At 43.6% G+C, this 22,183-nt stretch overlaps 4 protein-coding genes across 4 annotated transcripts; 2 read left to right on the top strand and 2 right to left on the bottom strand.

Annotated features, from left to right (window-relative positions):
• Positions 1 to 1,987: 1,987 nt before the first annotated feature.
• LOC125533710 (uncharacterized) lies at positions 1,988 to 4,744 on the top strand. Its single transcript, XM_048697077.2, has 3 exons — positions 1,988 to 2,389; positions 3,686 to 3,815; positions 3,906 to 4,744. The coding sequence occupies exons 1-3, from the start codon at positions 2,236 to 2,238 to the stop codon at positions 4,396 to 4,398; spliced, it is 777 nt and encodes a 258-aa protein (XP_048553034.1). The 5' UTR covers positions 1,988 to 2,235; the 3' UTR covers positions 4,399 to 4,744.
• Positions 4,745 to 8,556: 3,812 nt separating this feature from the next.
• LOC125538973 (uncharacterized) lies at positions 8,557 to 10,823 on the top strand. The gene has a single exon (XM_048702306.2). It carries the CDS (start codon positions 9,477 to 9,479, stop codon positions 10,659 to 10,661), a length of 1,185 nt encoding a protein of 394 aa, XP_048558263.1. The 5' UTR covers positions 8,557 to 9,476; the 3' UTR covers positions 10,662 to 10,823.
• LOC125538974 (glutaredoxin-C6) lies at positions 10,794 to 13,322 on the bottom strand. Its single transcript, XM_048702307.2, has 4 exons — positions 13,016 to 13,322; positions 12,242 to 12,330; positions 11,231 to 11,329; positions 10,794 to 11,079 (listed from the first exon to the last, which is right to left on the bottom strand). The coding sequence occupies exons 1-4, from the start codon at positions 13,117 to 13,119 to the stop codon at positions 10,982 to 10,984; spliced, it is 390 nt and encodes a 129-aa protein (XP_048558264.1). The 5' UTR covers positions 13,120 to 13,322; the 3' UTR covers positions 10,794 to 10,981.
• A 445-nt stretch (positions 13,323 to 13,767) lies between these two features.
• On the bottom strand, positions 13,768 to 20,896 carry LOC125538972 (isocitrate dehydrogenase [NADP]). The gene is made up of 15 exons (XM_048702305.2): positions 20,592 to 20,896; positions 20,451 to 20,494; positions 20,246 to 20,355; positions 19,113 to 19,150; positions 18,216 to 18,293; positions 17,683 to 17,736; positions 17,500 to 17,601; positions 17,311 to 17,396; positions 17,133 to 17,236; positions 16,624 to 16,692; positions 16,431 to 16,546; positions 16,228 to 16,262; positions 16,002 to 16,144; positions 15,735 to 15,857; positions 13,768 to 14,154 (listed from the first exon to the last, which is right to left on the bottom strand). The coding sequence occupies exons 1-15, from the start codon at positions 20,824 to 20,826 to the stop codon at positions 14,061 to 14,063; spliced, it is 1,431 nt and encodes a 476-aa protein (XP_048558262.1). The 5' UTR covers positions 20,827 to 20,896; the 3' UTR covers positions 13,768 to 14,060.
• Positions 20,897 to 22,183: the final 1,287 nt, after the last annotated feature.

Genomic DNA, 22,183 nt, shown 5'->3' with positions numbered 1-22,183 from the left:
TATCCTTGGCCAGGGAGGTTTCTACCCAACATGGGTAGCAAACATAATCTTTGAATCAATCCACCTCCTCCTACATAGTCAAAATGTCCGTTCCATAGGACTTTACTGCTGGCGATATGTCATTTTGTTTATTTATTTATTTTTGTCAAACTTGTTCCTGTTGGTTGTGTGCATCCTAATTATGCCAAGTCTGAGTGTCGCTCAATATGATGTATCCGCTTGATGCTACATTTTAAGTTGATAAAAGCGCTCTTTATCAAAAGAAAAAAAATCAGATTGAGGAAGTATACGAAAACTGTGGGTATTGTTCGTGCATATGTTAAGTTTTGTTGCCCGCACTTGCTTTAAGTGAAGCTGGTGGGGCATGCACGCGTGGATTACGTGTGTGTTTGCCTATATCTTGATGGATCTTTTTAATCAAAAGAGAAAAGTATGTTTTTGGTCCCTCAAGTTCCCACAAAGTATAGACTTGGTCCCTCAAGATTTTTTTGATATACATTTGGTCCCTTAAATCTCAAAACCGGATAAGTTTGGTCCTAAACCAGATTTTGAGCACGTTGACCGGTTTTGACCGCCACAAATCCGCCCGATGAACAGTAAATTCGAAAAAAGAAAATAAAACAAACCTTAAATTTTTTGGGGTCGAATATGCTTACATGCGCAATATGCAAACAAAATTTCGAGCTCTTTCGGCACTCGAGGAGCTCGTGGCAAAAGAAAAAAAATCTGGCTGATGAATAGTAAATTCGAAAATAATCAAAAAATTCTGAAAAATTTTGGGGTCCAATATGCTTACGTGCGCAAGGTGCGACCAAATTTTTGTCATGAAATGACATTGGATGGGCTCTAGCAAAATTTTGTCATTTTTCGAAGTTCTTTTTCATATTTACTGTTTATCAGGCGGTTTTGTGGCGGTCAAACCCGGTCAATGTGCTCAAAATCTGGTTTAGGACCAAATTTATCCGGTTGTGATACTTGAGGGACCAAATGCATACCAAAAAAATCTTAAGGGACCAAGTCTATACTTTGTGGGAACTCGAGGGACCAAAAACATAATTTTCTCTAATCAAAATACAAAGTCGTAAATGTGTATACACACGAATCACCAGATGTGCACACTCGCACATCGAGAATACTGGAGTCGCGGAGCTTTAAAATTATCAAAGTAATCAAGGATGCCTTGCTATTGACAGGTACATCATCTTTTACTTGAAAAATCTAACTTCTTACGTTACAAGATGTGCCTGAAGCGGGCACTGCGAATCGAAAAGGGACGGTTACAATTATTATTTTTGAAGAAAGAACAATTCTAGGAGGCAATGCAGTTTATGGTCTTGTGAAATGCAATATTTTCAACTCACTCTGTAGAATTTCATTCTATATATGTGACCTTCTTCCATTGAAAGATTCCTCGATTCGTGTAAATAAAATTATGAGGGCCCCATGGTATTCGTATATGATGTAACAGGCTTAACGCACAAAATTCACCTCTCTTCAAAATTCATGGGAGAACTCGTTTGTATCAAACATTTGCTGAATTCTAACAAAGAAACCAAGAAACATAGTTTTACAGTTTCGACTCACTGCACTAATTGTAGTCGTTGCTACATGGTCTACGTAACTGAATGTGATTTATGCTACTTCTGGTGTTCTTTGTATTGCTATGACAGGTACGCTGATGAATGAGTCGAAGTTTTTTTAAAGAAAAAAAAACTATGGTTGATTCTTCCAAATCATGAGGCCGACATAGCCCGATACACGCACCCAGCGCTTTCCGTAAGCAGCACGCAGTAACTTATCTTAAAAGAGTGAGAGTGAGAGAGAGAGACAGAAGAGAAGGAAAAATTACCGTGGGCATTTTGGGGAATCTCCGCAAGCAGGGTAGTGGAGCTGGAATTCCCCTGACAGTGACGCAGAGAATTTCTTGCTATCGATCGATCCTCTGCCCCATATATACGCGGCAGCGGCTCACTCGTCCCATGCCATCGCTCGCTGGGCGACAGCATCGGAGGAAAGAAAGGTTGCCTCTCCCCCGCCTTGGATTTGATAGCCGCTAGCTGATTAAGCGTAACACGCTCTGTCCCTACCAGCAGCTAGCACAAAAAAATATCTCCAAGAAAAGAGCTGAAATCGCAGCAGCAGCGGCAACGTGCTCAGCTTAGTTAGCAGTAGCAGTGCTATCTCTTTCAGCTAAGTGGGAGAGCTCGCTCGCTAGCTGAGGAGTGCGCGCCATTAATGGCGGAAGCGGAAGGGCAGCTCGCGGCCTGCTGGGGGAAGCAGGACGACGAGTGGAGGAAAGGCCCGTGGACAACCCAGGAGGACAAGCTGCTCCTCGACCATGTCGCCCAGCACGGCGAAGGGAGGTGGAACTCCGTCTCCAAGCTCACAGGTACGGCCCGTAGAGTACTAATCGTACTCCTAATTAACTCGAGGTTCCTGGATGAACGGATTACTACTAGTACTAAGAGTATTTTTCTTGTCCTGCTCTTGATCTGATGTTTTCTAGCTTGCTCTAATGCTTTATGTTCTTCCTTGACTTTTGTCGCTGCAAGTACGGACCTCCTTTTCCAATTAACCCGGCCGGCTCGTCTGCAACTGGCAAGTTGCGAATGATTGATCCGGCCTGCAAGTTGCACACGGCCGTAAACAGTACCTTAGGATCTTCAAGTACCGGCAACTTGCGAGTTCACAAAGCTAGCCGGCCGCATGCATGCATGATTCGATCCTGTACTGTACGGTCTTGTGTGTGTTCGTCTCTTCTTGCTAGGACGAAGATGGTGATGAACTACCTAACGCTCTCTTTCACTCACGCATTGAAATTTCTTGGAGAATATCGTCAGTGCGTTCCTTTGATGAGATTTCAATCATCAATTCTTCAACTCTACAAGAACTAGCTTGCACGTAAGTAGAAACCTATTAGCTAGCTCTGCTTTACATACGATATACATGGAAGATGCATGCGTGCATATAGTGCTGGTCCTGATTCCTGAGCGAGCTACGTACGGGAAGTCCGGGCAAGTTCCATGGGCTACTGATTAACTATTTAATCAAGACACCCATGACCATGAGCTAGTGTACGTACACGCGTTTGTTGAGGTGAAAAATATACATACATATATGTATAAACTAAGTGTAGCATGGCCTATAATGGACGGACTATACATCCCGTCTATGTGCATCCACCTCGCAGAATTGGCAAGCCAAAGGGGAGTGTTGGACGAATAATCACCAGATAATTAGTTAATTGACGTATGAAAAATATCTAGTCAGTTGGCTATGTATCAGATGGAAAGACATTAGCACTTATATATACCTAAATAGTTAGTTGGATTAGTATCAACATAGTGATGCCGACATCAACTATATATGCACAGCACTAGCGGCGTATCCAGCATCCAGGCATGCGTTGGGGTTAATCCAACCCCAATATGTGGAAATATATCTTTCTCCCTGGGCTCGAGCTTTCGGGTAAAGCCGCATGCAAAGGGATGAATTCAGTATTACTAAATGAGGCAAATGACACCAATAGACTATATAGTTCATATGGGTACGTGGCCAGGCCAGGTAATATTTTTTCCTGGACCACCCCTGCGTGGTACGTAGTATAGTATTGCACATGTGGTAATCTAATCACTTGGCCTGCCCCCGAGTACGTTTCTCATTTGAGCTTTGCATGCTGCTGCAGGTCTCAAGAGAAGTGGCAAGAGTTGCAGGCTGCGGTGGGTTAACTACCTCAGACCTGATCTAAAGAGAGGCAAGATGACACCCCAAGAGGAGAGCACCATAGTCCAGCTCCACTCCTTGTGGGGGAACAGGTAAAATATACACTGGTACTGCAGACTGATCAGCTGAAACAATAGACTTGAACGATCGAGCTAAAATTCAGTGTCACGTTTCTTCTTCAGGTGGTCGACGATTGCACGCAGCCTCCCGGGGAGGACGGACAACGAGATCAAGAACTACTGGAGGACGCACTACAAGAAGGGCAAGCCGTCCAAGAACATCGAGCGCGCCAGGGCTCGGTTCCTGATGCAGCGGCGTGAGATGCAGCAGCAGCAGCAGCAACAGAAGCTGCTACTTGGGCAGGGCAAGGACGTCGAGCTCGCCAGCGCCACTGCCGAGGACGACGTCGACGAGAAGATGACCGGCAACGTAGGCCCGGCAGCGACGGCGCTGGCTGACCACGGCCACGAGGAGCTGATCATGCAGGACGTCTTGGACTTCCTGTGCCCCATGTCCTGCGCCCTCCTCCACAGCGCCGGGCAGAGCGGCAGCTGCGGCGCCTCCACGAGCGAGGAGTATGGGTCGACCGAGGATGACGGCGCCACGTGGGGAAGCCTGTGGAACCTCGAAGACGTGGCCCATGACGGCGACGGTGGGGCATGCGCGCTGTGGTAGCTGGATTCCCACCGTTAGCCCTCGCGGCGAGAGCAAAAGAAGACCCCATTAAGAAGTTGCATGCTCCCTTCTGATAGCGAACGGAGGGATGCGAGAGTACATGGTGCTGAAGTGATGGATAATGATGCGGCAACAACAACAACAACTATCGTACGCCCACTTTGCAGGAGGCTCAGTTGGTGACACGTTGAAAGCTCTGCTGCACTTTCTCGAGGGGAAACTGAAGATGTGTTTTCCCTGGTTGGCACTGACGAAGCTGTCTTCCTGACCGGTGCCTACTCAGACATCAGGGACGTGTGTTGAAATTGGTTTCTGTGTTAATATTAACTGTCTGAATATAACATTATCTCTGAGTATTACGTCGGGTTATGATAATCCTGTTTGTCTAACTGTATTTTGACTATTTTATGGTCTGTTTAACCGCCTATTGTTTAACACATGTCAGGACTAGCCCTTAATGGTTTGTTTTCATAGAAGAAACACCGTGAGCACGAGCACTGAGTTCGGAACTCGAACGCTTGGTGAAGCAACGCCGTGAGCATGCAATGCTGAGTTCAGGACTCGAACGCTGGTGGGCAGCATGTGCACTCGCCCAGCTAGCCAACCGAGCGATGCTCGGTGCTCTAACCGGCTTTTTCAGTTTTGGCTACTTCGCATGGTTTTATTTTTACACCAGACTATGAAGTAGGTTTAGCACAACACAATTCGACAATTGAACAATCGCAAACTGAGCATTACTCAACTACATAATCAGCGCTACCAGCCTTAGAATCTTGATCACATGGCTGAAAGATCCGCATCAGCCTTTATTGCGCAAGGCCTAGAGAAAATAATCATGAAAGACTAAACTTATAGAACAAAGGCCTCATAGCTTGTCTAATATCCTGATATGAGGAAGAGGAAGGAGGAGGACATGAGATGCTGACCGGCCGGCGAGGTGAGGTCAATGTTGATCTCGATGGTGAAGGCGGGTAGCTAACCAGTGATGGCAATGAATAATGAGCTCCCATCTAGGCTTGGAGAACTGCTTGATGGGGGTTTGGCGGTAGTGGTGGTTTGTCATATCTAAGCAGTTATGGTTTACGGTGGGCGGCTGGAGCAAAAAAACAAGGGGGCCAGTGTCGTGGGGTTGACGGGTGCGCTAGTCACTATAGGAGGAAGGAGGAGAGGAAAGGCGAGGAAGGAAGGCGATGTGCAGCATCATGCCCTAAGGGTACAATGCAACCGAACTGAATTGCCCATATTCAAGCCTAAAATCTCACTCCTTTTTTTGTGCTTGGTCCACGAGTTGGCAATATTCTCGGTCCACTCAATATTAACAAAATCCATCTCTATTAAAATTAACTAAGGGGGCCATTATAGCTCAACCGATGTAGAAAAAGTAATGCAATTTTGTTAATCGATTCTTACAAAATTTAGTTGCATATATATTTAAAAACATATTATATATAAAAAAGATGGTATCTATTTTCCTTTTTGAGGGAAAATGGTATCTTCGGTAGTCCATGCATGCATGCATGTGCTAGGGTCATATATGATAATGTGAACCTAGGGCATGCCATCATTCAAGAGGGAGTGACTCCACACTAATCAATGTGACTCGGATTTCTGCCGTCTTAAGTCTTCCTTAACCAATCCCATTATCACATGAATTGTCTAGCCCGTGGTAGTTATTTCAAAGTCTGATTTGGCCGACATATATAAGCATAGGCATGTTAATGGCGTATATACCGTTCAAATTTTCCGGTAGTTGGAAAAAAGCTCTGAATATAGATTCAAAGCATCAACATAGGTAGCTCGATCATTAGTTCACGACTCATGACAATTTAAGTAGAAAGCTTGCTTTGATATTCCATAGTAGATGAAATGTGTAACCTAGCTTATATAGTTTGCAAACATCCTCTCGGGCACTTGCTCGTACCATCCCGACATCACATACTTTAGTTAGTTAAGTTAGTTTGCACATTGACTAATTGATGGAAGTATTCTAAAACACTAATTTTTTGAAGAAAAGGACATTCACATGGCAGATAAAAATGTTTTTTGTTTCATGTTTGGTTTAGTCCAAGGCTAATGCCTTTGCTTTTAGGATAGTGGTAGTCTGTGGATCTGCTTATGAATCTAGGAAGGAAGCCTTTCTCTCTCAGTTAGACTCTTTGTTTGTAGACTACTCTATCCCAACTTTGGTTGAGGTAGATTTAAATTTAGTTAGGTATAGCTCTGATAAGAAAATTGTAATGTAGATCACAAGTGGTGTGGCCCTTTTTATGCTTGGGGTGGGGATTTGGAGTTTGTTAGGGATCAAGATGGGCAATAGGTTATTCCCTTGGTCCACCAACCGGAGTGATCTTGTCATGGCCACCATTGATAGGGTGTTCTCCTCAACTGGCTTGAATCTGATTTTCCCATTGCCAACCATTCAGAATCTCCCTAGGCTGGGTAGTGACCATACCACCATCTTATGGGATTCTGGTATGGATCGAAAATCCAGAAGCTCTAGTTTTAAGTTTGAGAAATGGTGGTTGCTAAGAAGTGATTTTAGAGTAGTTGTAGTAAATGCTTGGACTAGGCCTGCTAAGGGTAGGAATACAATAGATATTTGGCATACCAAGATGAGAAGTCTTAGGAAAGCTACAAAAGGCTGGAGTATTAATATAGAGGCTAACCATAGGTACCTTAAGAGAAAGATGATGCAGGAATATGACTGGGCCTACCGAGCTATTTCTGGAGCGATATTCCCCTGGGTTTTTTTCATGGAGAATTATGTATGGCTTTCTTTGTTCTTTTTCATTTTCATTTCCTTTTTTATTCTTTTTAAAAATTGCAACTTATTTCTCCAAATCATGGGCTTTTCTAAATTCGTGAACACATTTCAAATTCATTTATCTTTTATTTGATTTTTTCTTCCTTTTTCTAAAATGCGTGATTTCTCAAATATGTGAACTTTTTCAAATTTAACAGCTTCTTTTCAATTTCTTCGTACATTTTCAAATTGTGAACTTTTTTAAAATTAGGAACTGTTCAAAACCAATAAACAGATTTTTAAATTTGTGATTTTTTTTCAATCCGTGATTTTCTAAAATAAAAATGCATGAACACTTCCTATTCAATTTTTTAAATTTTGCAAACTCTTTTTCCAAAATCTGCTATTTTTTATTAAAACCGATGAACTTTTCTCAAATTTTTTTTTGAAATTTCTGATCTTTTTTTCGAACTAATGTTTTTCAAAATTTGGTTTTTTGTAAATTTTACGGTTTTTCAAATCATTTTAAAAAGTCAACGGTCAACCGATCCAGCTGGCAACCCATCCAATGTCCACCTGTCATCCAGGCGTAGCTGGGCCGGCCCACCATGCGCGCGGTGGCGCTTAAGGCGTTGCTTAGGTCTTTTTCTCGATTCAACTAAAAAAAGGGGGGTTTTCTCGCTTTTTTTTAGGATCAGGCGTTAGTTAGGTGCTCTCCGCTCTTTGCGTCAAATGGTTGTCTTTCCGCACAGGAGCAAGCGCACTGGGCCGGCCCCTTTTACGGTTTGTATATTGGACTCTGGTTCTGGTTTTGGAAACCTTCTGAATGTTATCAACCCGGCTTTTTACCGGATAAGTATGGGAACTTTCTAAAAGGTTCCTCTGAACTGGTTTTCTATTTTTGTTTTTTTACTAGATTTTTTGGTTTCTTTGTTTTATTATATTTTATTTTTTAAAAAAATATGTTATTATATTTTTAACTAAATAGTTATACAAAAATGTTTACAGATTGTATAAATGTTCATAAATTTGAAAAGAAATGTTTATGTTTTCATGAAACGTTGATTTACAAAAAAACATATTTCAAATAATGTTCACAGCAATCCATGAGCACGTGTTCAAAAAAAAAAGCAATCCATGAGCACCTACGGGTTTGTGTATGTTGTCGATCAAGGTTAGATCAGCGAATTTTGAAGAAATCAGGTCTTCTCAAGAAATCCAGAAGCTTGAATTGGGAGGCCCATCGACTAGCTAGGAGTTCTTTTTTTTCGGATAGAAATTTGTATAACTCAAAACCTCAAGTCCTTACAATCCATCGCAGCCAAATTCAAAGCATCTGGAGGGCCCGAACCAAGGCAAGTCATGGTTCTACCCTCGCTACGAGCAAAATATGCTAAACTATCACTAACTTTATTTTGGCTACGATTTACATGAGTAATACAAAAATCACGAAAGGATAGAAGATATCTAATTAATCTCCTTGATGATGGACGAGTAAACCGATCTGTCAACATCTGAAGCTTGAATCAATTTTACTGTCATTAGAGAGTCCATCTCAACCTACACTGGCAAGTCGCTTCTCTAGGTAGAAAATGATAGGCCTTAGATGCATGCACATAGACCCCTTGACAAGGGTCAAAATATATTCGGCTCGTTTTTCTCAAAAAAAATCAGCTCGTAAATCCGCCGGAAGGCATATTGGTATCCCTATATATAACCTTTTTTCTAATTATTGTTTGAAATTCATTTATCCTGCTTTCCCTTTAAATTAAAAAATAAAAACTGGCAACGAGATTTTTTCCTTTAAGGCCTCCTTTGGTTTAGAGGAATTTCATAGAAATTCTAGAGGATAGGATTCTTATAGGATTTTTTCCTTTAGAGCCCTTTGGTTCATAGGAATGGATTCCTATTCCTACATAGGATTGGTTCCTATCCTCCACATTTCATAGGAAAATAAAAAAGAGCCTAGACTCAAAGGAAAAATTCCTTTGATGTCAACCAAATGACATCTTGTTTCTTATTCCTACTTATAGGATTTGAGATACATGTCATCTCATTTCCTACAAAATTCCTATTTTTATGATAATCCTATCCTATGAACCAAAAAAAACCTAAAAGGCGAGATTTACCCCGCGTCCAGCCGTACTTCGCTTCGGATTCCGTTCCGATCCCTGATTCGACCGGCCGGCTCGACCTCCACGTCAAGTTCACCCGTTGGGGCGGTCGGCCTCGGGGACCTGAACCGCGCGCTTCGCGTTGACATAAACGATCTTGCGTGCACCCTTGGAGGATCGACCGATCCATCGCGCGGAACGGTAGCGTGCGGCACACAAACATGTACTGGCCCGCCCTTAAACCCTCGCCGGCCAGGAAGAAGCCTGCGCCGGAGGCCACCACGGCGGCCTCCTCCGCCCTCCGCGACCTGGAGGAGGAGACCGACGACGGCTGGATCGTCCTGCCCCGGGCGCCGCCCAACTCGGGCAAGCCTCCCAGGCCCCCGCCGCCGCGCGCCACGGCGACGGACGCCGTCAACGCCTCCCCCGACGAAGCGTTCGACCCGGCCCCGGACGCCATCGTCGCCCGGTACCTGCCCCTGCGCCGCGCCCTGCTCTGCGACGGCCTGCCCCGGCAGATCCACGACGCCGACGTCTACGGCGCGCACCCCGGCTTCCTCGCCGCCGTGTACCCGCCGGCCAACGGCCGGCCCGAGTGGTTCTTCTTCGTGTGCCGCGCGCAATGCCAGGGCGGGCGGCGCAGGGCCGGGCCCGGCGCGTACCGCCTCGGCAGCGAGGCCAGGCTGCTCGGCGGCGCCGCCTACTGCCACGCCTTCCGCTACTACGAGGACGAGGCCGAGGTTGGCTCGGCCTCGACCAGGGAGACCGAGTGGCGCATGGACGAGTACGGCGACTGCCGCTCTGCCGCCGCCGCCTTCGACATGGTGGTCTGCAAGCTCTACCCGGCGCGTGGCGGGGTCGTCCATACGATGCTCGGCGTCCACCAGCCCGCGTCCCCCGCGCACCACCAAGACATGAATAAGCCGCAGGTGCTCGTCCAGCTCTACCTCGACAGCCTCAACCTGGGTGACCCACGGCGCTGCAGATTGTACGCCGTGCCCGACGTCTTTGCCGCGCACCCGGCGGTGCTCACGGTAGCGTTCCCGGCGGCCAACGACCGGTGCGAGTGGTTCTTCGCCGCGCATCGGCGCCGGCGCGAGCTAGAGGAGAACGACGAGGACAAAGCGCGCCCGCGGAGGGCAGGGCCAGGGGCGTACGTGCCGGTGCGCGAAGGCCGCGTCGTGAACGGCAATGGCGGGGACATGGGGTACCGCCGCGTGTTCTTGTACCGGGAAGACGACGTGACGGTGAGGCGGGTGTCTCGGACGGAGTGGTGGATGGAGGAGTACGGGTTCGGGAAGGACTTCCCGCACGGCGAGCTGCCCGCAGCGAAGGCACCAATGGACGAAGACGAGGAGCTGGTGGTGTACAAGCTGTGCCTGAAAATGCTTGGTTACCGGCGGTAGAAAAATTGGTCTGCAGATTCTGTCATGAAACTGAATTCTGCCTTAAACGTCTACGGTTCCCTTTCAGCAGGGAAACAATAAAGAGTGACATGTATATATGCAAACGAACGACAGTAATTTGGGGTTTGATGATATCACCAAAATAATTTGCTTTATTTCTAACGAGTTTTACACTGAGATTTAACAGTCGCTGCGGACATGCTAGACAGCAACAAGCCCTGAACTTGCCAAACACATCCAACTTCGTTATTTCATGACACGGGAACAATGCAACTCATGTAACACACTAACATGTCGATCACGACAACTCGCAAACAAAGCTAAGCAGTGACGGTGGTCTTCGAAGAAGAACCGGAGATCGCTCCAGCCTCTGTCAGCAGAGCAACCAGCTTCCCTCCCTTGTTCAGTGCAATAGTATCTGCCACAGAAGACATTGACATGGAAGTAACTATCAGAAAGTAATCCAATTGCAAGAAAGCAAAGCTCGCACAATGGAATTTGCTGCTTGTTCATAGAACCATAACTACAATCAACAGTTTAACATGGTTGTAGGGAGCAAATCAGCTCACCGTCACAGCCACCGATGTGTTTTCCATTGATGAAGACATTGGGAACAGTCCTCTGCCCAGTCCATTCAGCAAGAGCTGACTGAATCTCAGTTCCATCGCCTTCATAAAAGATAACATGGGTTAGTTGAATAAGGTTTCTCCCAAGTCCTGTGCCGATCATCCCAATGCAGAGGCAATTAGAACTTAGAACATGCTTGATTGTTTATCATGAGCGTAGATGAGTAGTAGCGTAGTACGACTGGGAGCAGAATCTAAAAGAAACGTGTTTTGCTCATAGCATGTAAACACTAAAAAGAAGACTAACTACTCTGAGGTTCTGATGATATCACTTTCATTACGGTCTAGTTCTTTTAGGCGGCTTAAAAAATAAGCTGCCTCTCCCCAGCTTATAAAATAAGCCGCACATAAAATTTGTTGAGACTTCTAAATTATTTATCCCATAACTAATTTAGAAGCCCCGATGAATAAGAGAGAAGGCTTATAGGAAAAACTAGGAAGAAGGTGGCTTATTTTTTAAGCTGCCAAAAGAGCTGCCCCTACATAGTGATTCATTGTTGGATCCTTGGGACCTCAATTGCTTCTTTGTTAACAGAAAACTCAATTGCTTCTTAATGTGTCTAACCAATCATCAAAGCTACCAAGAGATTTGATATCACACTCACATCATTACGTAGTGAGCTTACTGAAATCTTTTCCAAAAATTGTGCTGTCATATTAAATTCTTTTCCAGGCCACAGCAGTATGAAAGCTCATAAACCCAATACGCATAGTATTTCAACAAAACAGTACACAGGGCAATCCAAATGCAGGAAAATAACCTGCATTAAGCTCTTATAAACCCAACAAGGACACTATTTCAACGCAACAGTACAAAGCAACATCCGGATGCAGGAAACTTAAGGTTATTATTCATCTAAAAAATTGTTGGGAGCCCGTGGCCGTGAAACTTAGGTGCATACAGTCTACTTAAGTGAAATTTAAATAACCAAGAGACAGGACAATTCTACTTACTTTCAGTGTCCATCTCAATGGCCTTGAAACTTGCTCCAAGCTGCGTGAGCAACTTCTTCACTTGAACACAGAAAGGGCAGTAAGACTTGCTGCAGATAGCCCAAAGAATCAGATGAATCAGAGTTAGCGTCAACAGGGCATGTAGCATTGGGCATCAAACATGTCGTTACAAATACAGTACTACTACTACATATTTGATCGGAACAGGTACAAACAGTAGTTGGACCAAATATTTAGGACGCGACATAAAACTTGAACCAAAACCACGAGACTTAATTTACTTTGGAATGGATGGAGTAGTAGTTAAGCTCATCATCATCGGAACAGGTACAAACAGTAGTAGTTGGACCAAATATTTAAGACGCAACATAAACCTAGCTAGTGGATCCCCTAACAACGTCCCAATCCCTTGCAAGAGGTCCGAGGATCCTTAATTTCAAGGCCGTGGCGCATCCGGAATTCAAACAAGCCAATAGGATTTGGGTACAGTTCTTCTAATTAAATATATTTAAGGCAGCTTTCTTCCTCCACCGGAAAAGAATTTAAAAAGAACAGGGAATAAAAAACAAGAACGAATATGCTCTACTCATAGGGGATGGGGAAAGAAGACCAAGGATAAGATGCGGAAATAGTGTGGGATCTATTCCTGATCATCCGCGCCCCCTTTTCAGTTCTTATCACAGACCGAATTTCCAAGTCGAGTTCAGCGGCGTCTGTTCATGGCAGGAGCGATCGGTGAGATGGAGAGAGGGGAGATGAGTCGGAGAGGCAGACCTGAAGACGACGACGGGAGCGGAGGCGACGATCTCCTTGGCCTTGGCGAGCGCCATAGCTCTGGACTCTGGGGTGGAAGAGGAGGAGGAAAAAGCGGTACCCATCTCCGCCACGGGCGCCTTGTATTTATACGGCCGGAGGGGCGCGGGGCAGGTGAGCGGCGGGCGGCGAGGGCGCTGTGCTGGTGGGGTGGGTCGGGGCTCGCGTAATCAGTGGGGCGTCTCCAGCCGACGACCGCGTGGGCGTGGCACGTTCCACTCACGTCGCGCGTGTGGAGACTCTCTTTCTCTTCTCTTGCTCCGTTTCGTTTCTGTAGCCGGGGAGGCGGCTAAATACGCGGTCAGGCCTCAGATCACAAACGAGTGTTTAGTACGTACTTCTTGCTGTACGGCGAGGAGACTTGCCAATTCCACACGGAACGGAAGGCCCTAAATGTAGAAGGCGACCTCGCCGGAGACGTGACGGCGACCACTGCGAATCCCCCGCCTTCACACCATGGACCCACGCCCACGCATAATGACCTTCCTTGAATAATCGCCGTTGACCACCCTTTTGCTACTCACATGTTTTGAACAATTTTACAGCGAACGAGAGTTCTTTACTTTCCAGATACAAGAATTTTTCAAATCAAAAGAACACATAGGACCAATGGAAGTATATAAACCATTCCACCGCAAAATTTCAATCAGAAGTGAGAAACGAAAAAAAAAACAAATACGTGGAAGTGAAAAAAGGGGACATGGACAGAAGGCTAGGCTAATAATCTACGTATATATTGAAGTCCATTCAAAGTCTAGTTTGGCCGCCTAGGGACCATTATTTACCCAACAAACGCCGAAGGGATATGGTCGGATATAGCAGATTATTAACACGAAGTTCAGGCCTTACAAAAATTGCTTCCACACAATGCAACTGTATCAGATCCTCCATCTCATCATCTCAATCAAAATACGTGACGAATGCGCACAGCCAGAGTGAACTTGAACCTGGTCCGCCCAACTCCAGAGGCTTCCAGCTAGAAATAACATATGCACATGGTTGAAATTTACAACGAGGCTGGCATCTGGATCTTTTCCCGCAGCTGCTGAGCTACAGCATCAATGAATTCCTCGGTGCTCAGATAATGCTCCCTTGTTACCCTAGCAACAACAATACAGAGAAAACAGAATGACATGTTAATGTGTAACACCAGGAAAGAAGCACAACAGGCCAAGCAGAAGCAACAAACAGTGGCAGCAACATATTTGACACACTCCCACAAATAAATGTGATTTCTTGCATTTGCCGACAGATTGGCCTGTTGACATAAAGTACCAGACAACTCAGAAAGACCATGATGCAATATACTCCCTCGTTTATTTTTATTTTTTATTTTTTATTTTTGATGAGTACATTTCTTGAAACTATGCTTTGTGATAAAATAGCAAAGAACAATGTTCTAGCTTATAAGTACTCCCTCTGTTCATAAATATAAGATATTTTGGATATTTCAATATGGACTACATGCGGACTAAAAGGAGTGAACAAACACACTAAAACGTGTCTATATACATCCGGTTCAAAAAAAAGGTTAGAAAATCTTATATTTGTGAATGGAGGAAATCGTACCTAAAACTAAACCACATTTGTGTCATGGTTCTAGAAAACCACATTTTAGGATTTCAATGGAATTAACAGGTGTGGCTAGGCCTACCCATCAGTGATAAATCCATGAACGGGCCTGTTATGAAGTTCCACTAGTGCCGTTCATAATTGTGTGCGTGATGAGCTGGCTGTGCTATCAAATTCCATTCCATCGTAAATAGCGTGGTTCTTCCGGAAGAGGAGCGCAAGAAGCTGGTTTTAGGAAACTCCTCACGAGATTTAGTACTTTGAAAAGAACTGTAGATTTAAGAAATTTCTATAATCTTATTGAAAATCGTAAGGTGTGGATTCATAGTTAATATTATTTCCTGTCTTTTGGCCATTGTTTATTTCATCCTTTTCTTGAGCATTTACGCATGACAAAGGACACAAATTATTCTCACTCATCTCTCGAAAGCACTATGACTAAATTATGGAGGGTACTGTGACTAAATTATCCTGCAACAAAGTGCTTTGAAAAGAATGAGAGAGAACAATTTGTGTGGTTAATCATGCATAAATACTTGAGAAAAAAAGAATAAAATAAGGAAGGGCAAAAAAAGAGAAAATAGCACTAATGATGCATGCACGCCTTATAATTTTGAGCAAGATTGCAAACAAAAAAAACTTACAAACGAATGGGGAGAATACAAAACAAAAGACTAGAGGTTTCAAGAACATTCACCAAGATTTAAAAAATAAGTTTGAGAGAGGGGAGGAATATTATTTTTGATGAACTGTTGTTTCTTGCAAATTCGGGACTGGGAATAAACACTGTAATCCGCCCCACCCACTCTCATGAGCTAGTGAAAGTGCTACTGTTAAGCAATTAAAATTCTGGTACCTATAAGAATATTTGGTCCATTGCAACAGCAATGAATTTTCTGTTTACCTTAGTCACTAATTATCCTCAATAAAATGCTACCATATTTGTTTTAGCTGTTTCATTGTTTTATTATTGTCAGTTTGAGATAATATATTGTTGCTTACAATAATAATATCACTGTGCTTCCAGATCAATGAGTAACCACAAGGATATCAACCAAAGTTTCTGAAACACCACAAAAACTGAAAACATATACATAAATCAGCTTACTTGGTGCCATGGCTAAGAAGTGCAAGATCCTTTGTCATTTTCCCAGATTCCACTGTTTCAACACATGCAGATTCAAGCTTCTGTGTGAAATCCAGCAGCTTATCATTATTATCCAGCTTTGCTCTAAACAGAGAAATAAGTGGTTACTACATAGGCAGGGGAAGAATGTGAAAACACTTGAGCTGATTATAAACAAAAGCAGAAGAAGATTCTGATAGATCTCCTAATTCAAGGGTAAATTTTCATCATCAACACTATTGTGATTACCTATGCTCTAGCCCACGAGTCCAAGCAAATATAGAAGCTATGCTATTGGTACTCGTCTCCTGTCCCTTCTCATGTAACCTGAAATGTCTAGTGACAGTCCCATGAGCAGCCTCTGCCTCTAATGTCTTCCCATCAGAAGATAACTGTAGAAGAGGTGCTGTTTAGCTAGTGATCGAATACAATAACATAAATTCCACAGAAAAGCAGAAGGAATAGCATGACTTACCAGAACAGATGACATCAAACCCAGAGAACCAAAACCTGAAACAAGAACTCATCAACAAAAATAGATTGAATATAAAACATGAATGGCAGGACAAATTCATAGTATTAAGCAAGCGTGTTGGCTAACATCATCATGCAGCTTCAGAAAATATAGAACTCTTTAATTATAGTGTGTTGCAAGATCAGGAAGAAAACAATGCAAACCTTGGGCAAGGAAGTCACTTTGAACATCTCCGTCATAGTTTTTACATGCCCAGACATATCCACCCTCACTTTTCACAGCATATGCCACCATGTCATCAATCAACCGGTGCTCATACCTGCATGAATCATGTAAGATCGAATATAATTTAAGCAGAACTTTACTGATCCAAATCTGGTATAAATTGGCACTAACCATATTGAGTTTTCCTCAAACTTCTCCTTCCAATTCTCTTCATATACCTCCTGAAAGATGTCCTTGAATCTATGGACATTCCAAATTTGTACATGTCAAGTTGGGACTGCTGTATGACAATATGATTAACTGCAAGATTATACTCTCGAAACGCCATCAGAGAAACAAAAAACAAACCACTTGTACTACATATAAACAAGTCTGCACGTTCAACGGAAATTATAAGGTTAACGAGAGTAGTAACCATACAGGTTAAGAGAGTAGCCTATCACTCTTCCAGTTTATTAGAATAATCACTTCACCTACCAACAAGACATCGTCAGAGCACAACAATGAAACCTCATGGCAACTGGATAACTAGTACATTCACAGTTAAGACTTAAGAGTGCAGCATGAAACAGTGTATATAAGAGCATTGAAGAGACTGGTTGGTAGTCCTCGCAACAAAAAAGTTCTTAATGACTCTGGCACAATAGAAGTATATCGTAAATAATGGTCATTCCAGATACCTGCCATCGTATTTTTTTAGTATTGTGTTCTTGGTGCTCAGATAAAGAGGCCATTTCTTGGACAGGGCCATTGCCATTGATGACTCAGCAAATGCCCTAATAGACTAAAAGAAAGAGCAGAAATTAGCAGAGCTCCCAAGAGAAGAATAGAGTCATGAAATCTAGTTCGCTATCATACCTCATCCACATTATACATTGCCAATGCAACTCCAGGCCCTTTGAAATCATAAACATCTAGCTCCACCGGCTCAGCTCCATCAGGCACTGATTTTCAGTACAAAAGAAAGGAGTAGATGAACAAAGGTACAATAGAAGCTTTGGCATTAATAGAAAAATAATAAATAAATGGCAGGCCAATGGAGCTCACCATAAACCATCTTAAGCTTTCCTGGACCATTAATAATCATATCGGTAGCTCGATACTGGTCTCCAAATGCATGTCTTCCTATGCAAATGGGCTTCTTCCAACCTTCAAAACAAGGTTCCTTCCTTTAATTTGGAAACTTTATTATTTGCTATCATAAACATAATTTCACATATCCGCTCTTACCAGTAAGTATCCGTGGAATATTTTTACACAAGATAGGCTCCCGGAAAACAGTTCCTGTGTGTCATAGTGAAAATGTGTAAGGCAAAGTTAATGGTCATGATCCAGACTATCAATTATATTCTTGGAAGTATGTTTTGTACTTCTTTGTTCGAAGATTGTTACTAATACTTTTCATACTATTGTTCCTTTGTGATACCTATGGAAATATCCTGTGGCATTCCATGTTTAGGATGTTACTGTGATACGTATAAACTAATTGAGTTCGATAGTTACTTGTAACACTGCAAAACGTCAAGAAGCCTACCAAAATTTTCAAATGTTACTATGAGCAAATTCTTACAATCTACTCCTTCCGTCCCATAATATAAGACCTTATTACATCTGATTTGCTCACAAATCGGATGTAATAAGGTCTTATATTATGGTACGGAGGGAGTAACATTTATAGATTGCCTACCAATTTGGCTCCATATTATTTCATCCAGTAACTACAACACCAAAGGCAACTCAAAGAGAGAGAGAGATGAACAAACCATTTAGGATGTTCCTGATGGTGCCATTTGGGCTCCTCCACATTGACTTGAGCTTGAACTCTTTGACTCTTGTTTCATCTGCATATAAACACAGAAAAAAGACATATTAATCCAACAAAAAGAACGTGTCCTCGTTCTTATAAACTTTTCAGATGCACTCAATCAAACTATTGGCACAATGTATCAAACTTCACCATATATACTCTTCAGCCCATAAAGAAAGTTAAATAATCGAACAAATACACTTACCTATGTGTTTACATCTAACAAATGCAGTACCCTAATAAGTTAGTAACACAAAATGTAACAGGCAAACAATGCAAAACAAAAGGCATAGAAGATTAAGTTTCACTAAAGGATTCAATTTACCTTACAATAGACAAACAATTAGTCCTATATTTATATATGATGTTCTCATTGGAAACTTAGTAAATAAGTATCCGATAAAGAATCCATAAGCATAAGGGACGATAACTCAACCAGCAATTCAGCACCATGAAAAATGGTGAAATTATAAGAAATGGTGTAAGCCAAAACAAAAGGCCGATACCATCTTCATTAACAGATTGGATAATCCAAACAAGTATTTCAAAATTAGATCTCATTTTTGTTGTTCCTCTTGCAATTTATGTCAACAGAAACACATCTTATTGTGGTTCTAGACACACAGGTTAGTATCAAACCAAATTTGATCAGCATTCTCATAAATATTTTAAGCTCATGTACGCCAGCTGATTAGCAAGAAAAGTGTAGGCAAGTATGGATAGGCATGTGCCAGGAGCATGCAGGCATTTGAAGGAATACTTAAAAATAAATGTACAAATTAAGCCATGAAATGCATGCATTTTATCACCAGAAAAGAAAAATTGATATGGGATATCAAAGAAAGGACTCTACCAGGAGTAATTGTAGCACACTTAACAGCAACATTATACCTGTTGAGAACAGAGAAAAGAGATTGGTAGAGATGAGAAAAGAATGTAAAAACATATTCTTCAAATATGTAAAAAATAAAATCCTAAAGCTACACTTTGAACTAGGAAATGCAAATTTATGAAACAAAACTATGATTACCATCACAGTAGAAGAATAAACAGTTTTAGCCTGGAAAACTATCAGGGAAAGGATATGTCATAACTTATTCTGCTTATCCTCTTAATGAAAAGATGTGCAAACATCTCGGGTCAACAAAAAATATGCATTCTCTAAAAAAATCGTTGCATATGAAACTGTGCAACCCCAAATCACAAGCAAAATGGCAGGAAACGAAGAACAAAAGATCCAACACCTTGCTGTGAAGGGGAACCATGAGTGTATGTGACATAGCTACTATGCACAATATTGTCATCCTGGAAACAATCTCTCCATGCATATGGCATACATATGAAGAAATAGCCTTGTCAACGCTTGTTTGAAGTGTGGAGTTAGTTGGCTAGGGAAAATTGGGCACATGCAGAGCAGAAGATATCCAATAAATGGTTCTCATTAAGCCGCTTGTTTGAACATGAGTGAGCCAATTCAAGTTTTTAAAACAACTTGGCTGAGCCAATTCCATGGAAAAAGGGACAAGTAAAATCCATCAGGTACTACCTGATAGCAAACCAAAGTTTGCCAAGGGCATACAAAATTGACGTAATCAAATTAGTCATTCGACTACCAGAAGTGATCCATTTCATTTCCACAGAAGTATCCTGGTCATCATCAATACTTGCAGCTACTAGTAGCCTACCAAGCAACATCTCCAAAATTTGACACATGAATGCCAAATGCAAAATTCAAATTCTTCATCCAAAATGCTAAGAAGTCACTGACATGAAGGATTGGATCAAATACTCCCTCCGTTCACAAATACAAGATGTTCTAATTTTCTTTTGAATCGGATGTATATAGACACGTTTTAGTGTGTTTGTTCACTAATTTCAGTCTCTATGTAGCCTATATTGAAATGTTCAAAACATCTTATATTTGTGAACAGAGGGAGCATATTATAATTGAGAGCAGAAACAGGGAAAGGGGATAAGTATAGTTACTCCAAAGTAGCCTCGGCACTCTCGACAGTGACCTTATCATCAGTGGCATCCCGATTGAGCACCCCAAGGTCGAAGTACTTAACATCCAGGTCCAGGTACGGGAAGATAAGCTGCACACGACCCCATGATCCACTCGCATCAGGGAACAAACTGAACTAGCACTAACTACTATAAAAACTGCGAAGATCAAAGCAGAATTCCGCACCTTATCCTTTATCATCTTCCATATTACCCGCGTCATCTCGTCACCTGGAACAAAATAAACACAATCCACTCGCATGTTTACTTGTTTAGGACCGCTGAAGATAGGGGAGGAAGGAGGAGGTGTGACGACGAGGAAACGCACCGTCCATCTCGACGATGGGGTTGTTGACCTTGATTCGGTGCTGCTCGGCCGCCGCCGCGGCGGCATAGCAGCGGAGCGAGGCGGCGCGGAACGAGCGGCCGCCCGGGGCGGAGAGGCACGCGAGCGAGGAGGGGAGGCGGCCCCGGGCGGGGTTTAGCAGGAGGGCTTTGGTCGCGGAGGAAGCGGAGAGGGGAGCCATGGCGAGAAGGCGGCGGGGCAGGAGCAGGTGGCGCATAATGTGGGCGCGGCGGCGGCTGGCAGACGGGAGGGGAAAGGGCCGACTGGCGCGGCCTTGGTCGAGCCGGACGAGAGAGATGGGCTCCTCGAGCCCAACGACAGCAGAGTCGAGAACATGGCCACCTGGTTCGTGCCAGGCGTGCTGGCCCACTAGCCCGCATGCCTGGCATGTGACGGGTATGCCTGGGCTGCGAGGCCAGGCCCACGTGCCGGCCCGGCCCGGCACGGTTAGGAGGTTGGCCGCGCAGGCATGTCTAAAAGACCCCTAAAAAGGCATGTCTAAAAAAGCCTCCCCTCCAAAAAAAACATGGTGAAAAAGTCGTTGCGGAGGAGCGAGGGCGCGGGGGATGAGGTGGTAGGGTGGGGGACATGTGGTGATCACGGAGTGAGAGGCCGCCGGTTCGTGCCGTTGGCACTCAAGATGGCAACGGGCTCAAAACCTGCATCCCCACGGATATCTACCTTATTAAGGGACATGGATGAGCCAGATTATATCAAACATGGCTTTGCTGTTGGGTAAAATTCAAAACCCGTCGATTTTCATGGGTGCAAACCCGTTCCAGTGCTCCCCATCAAGTTTCACGTGTGCAAACCACAACTCCAAAAGGGGGCGGGGGTCTGGGAGTCAGCAGAAAGGCATCCACCTTGCCATAGTTTCGATCATGAAGGCCACGACATCGATCTTAGGGATGAGTGTGTGTGTGAGAGAGAGAGAGAGCGTATGTGAGCATCTACGATTGTACTGCATTAAAAAAACTGCCTCCAATGCTCGATTCTGCACTAGTAATTGCACGGCGTGATAGTAACATATTGTTTAAAGGTTGTTAACCTCCTGTGATCGCGGAGTGAAGGGCCGCCGGTTCGTGCCGTTGGCACTCAAGATGGCAATGGGCTCAAAACCTGCATCCCCACGGATATCTACCCTATTAAGGGACATGGATGAGCCAGATTATATCAAACATGGCTTTGCTGTTGGGTAAAATCCAAAACCCGTCGATTTTCATGGGTGCAAACCCGTTCCAGTGCTCCCCATCAAGTTTCACGTGTGCAAACCACAACTCCAAAAGGGGGGCTGGGAGTCAGCAGAAAAGCATCCACCTTGCCATAGCTTCGATCACGAAGGTCACGACATCGATCTTAGGGATGAGTGTGTGTGTGTGTGAGAGAGAGAGAGCGTATGTGAGCATCTACGATTGTACTGCATTAAAAAAAACTGCCTCCAATGCTCGATTCTGCACTAGTAATTGCACGTCGTGATAGTAACATATTGTTTAGAGGTTGTTAACCTCCTGTTATCGCACTACAATTCTCTTTCATTTGCCGCGTATATCTTAAAAGAAATAGGGGTGATGGCT

This window comes from Triticum urartu, chromosome 2A (genome assembly GCF_056163025.1).
Source record: "Triticum urartu cultivar PI428250 chromosome 2A, HENAU_Tu73, whole genome shotgun sequence".
Taxonomy (NCBI): Eukaryota; Viridiplantae; Streptophyta; class Magnoliopsida; order Poales; family Poaceae; genus Triticum; species Triticum urartu.
This window is presented reverse-complemented; position numbering and strand designations above follow the sequence as displayed.

Coding starts and splice junctions, on each gene's coding strand:
- LOC125533710 (XM_048697077.2), top strand. CDS start 2,236: ATGGCGGAAGCGGAAGGGCAGCTCGCGGCCTGCTGGGGGAAGCAGGAC. Junction 2,390..3,685: donor CTCCGTCTCCAAGCTCACAG/GTACGGCCCGTA, acceptor ATGCTGCTGCAG/GTCTCAAGAGAAGTGGCAAG. Junction 3,816..3,905: donor CACTCCTTGTGGGGGAACAG/GTAAAATATACA, acceptor TTTCTTCTTCAG/GTGGTCGACGATTGCACGCA.
- LOC125538973 (XM_048702306.2), top strand. CDS start 9,477: ATGTACTGGCCCGCCCTTAAACCCTCGCCGGCCAGGAAGAAGCCTGCG.
- LOC125538974 (XM_048702307.2), bottom strand. CDS start 13,119: ATGGGTACCGCTTTTTCCTCCTCCTCTTCCACCCCAGAGTCCAGAGCT. Junction 12,331..13,015: donor GCTCCCGTCGTCGTCTTCAG/GTCTGCCTCTCC, acceptor GGCTATCTGCAG/CAAGTCTTACTGCCCTTTCT. Junction 11,330..12,241: donor CATTGAGATGGACACTGAAA/GTAAGTAGAATT, acceptor TCTTTTATGAAG/GCGATGGAACTGAGATTCAG.
- LOC125538972 (XM_048702305.2), bottom strand. CDS start 20,826: ATGCGCCACCTGCTCCTGCCCCGCCGCCTTCTCGCCATGGCTCCCCTC. Junction 17,397..17,499: donor AAAGCTTAAGATGGTTTATG/GTGAGCTCCATT, acceptor ACTGAAAATCAG/TGCCTGATGGAGCTGAGCCG. Junction 15,858..16,001: donor ACTCGTGGGCTAGAGCATAG/GTAATCACAATA, acceptor TTCTCTGTTTAG/AGCAAAGCTGGATAATAATG.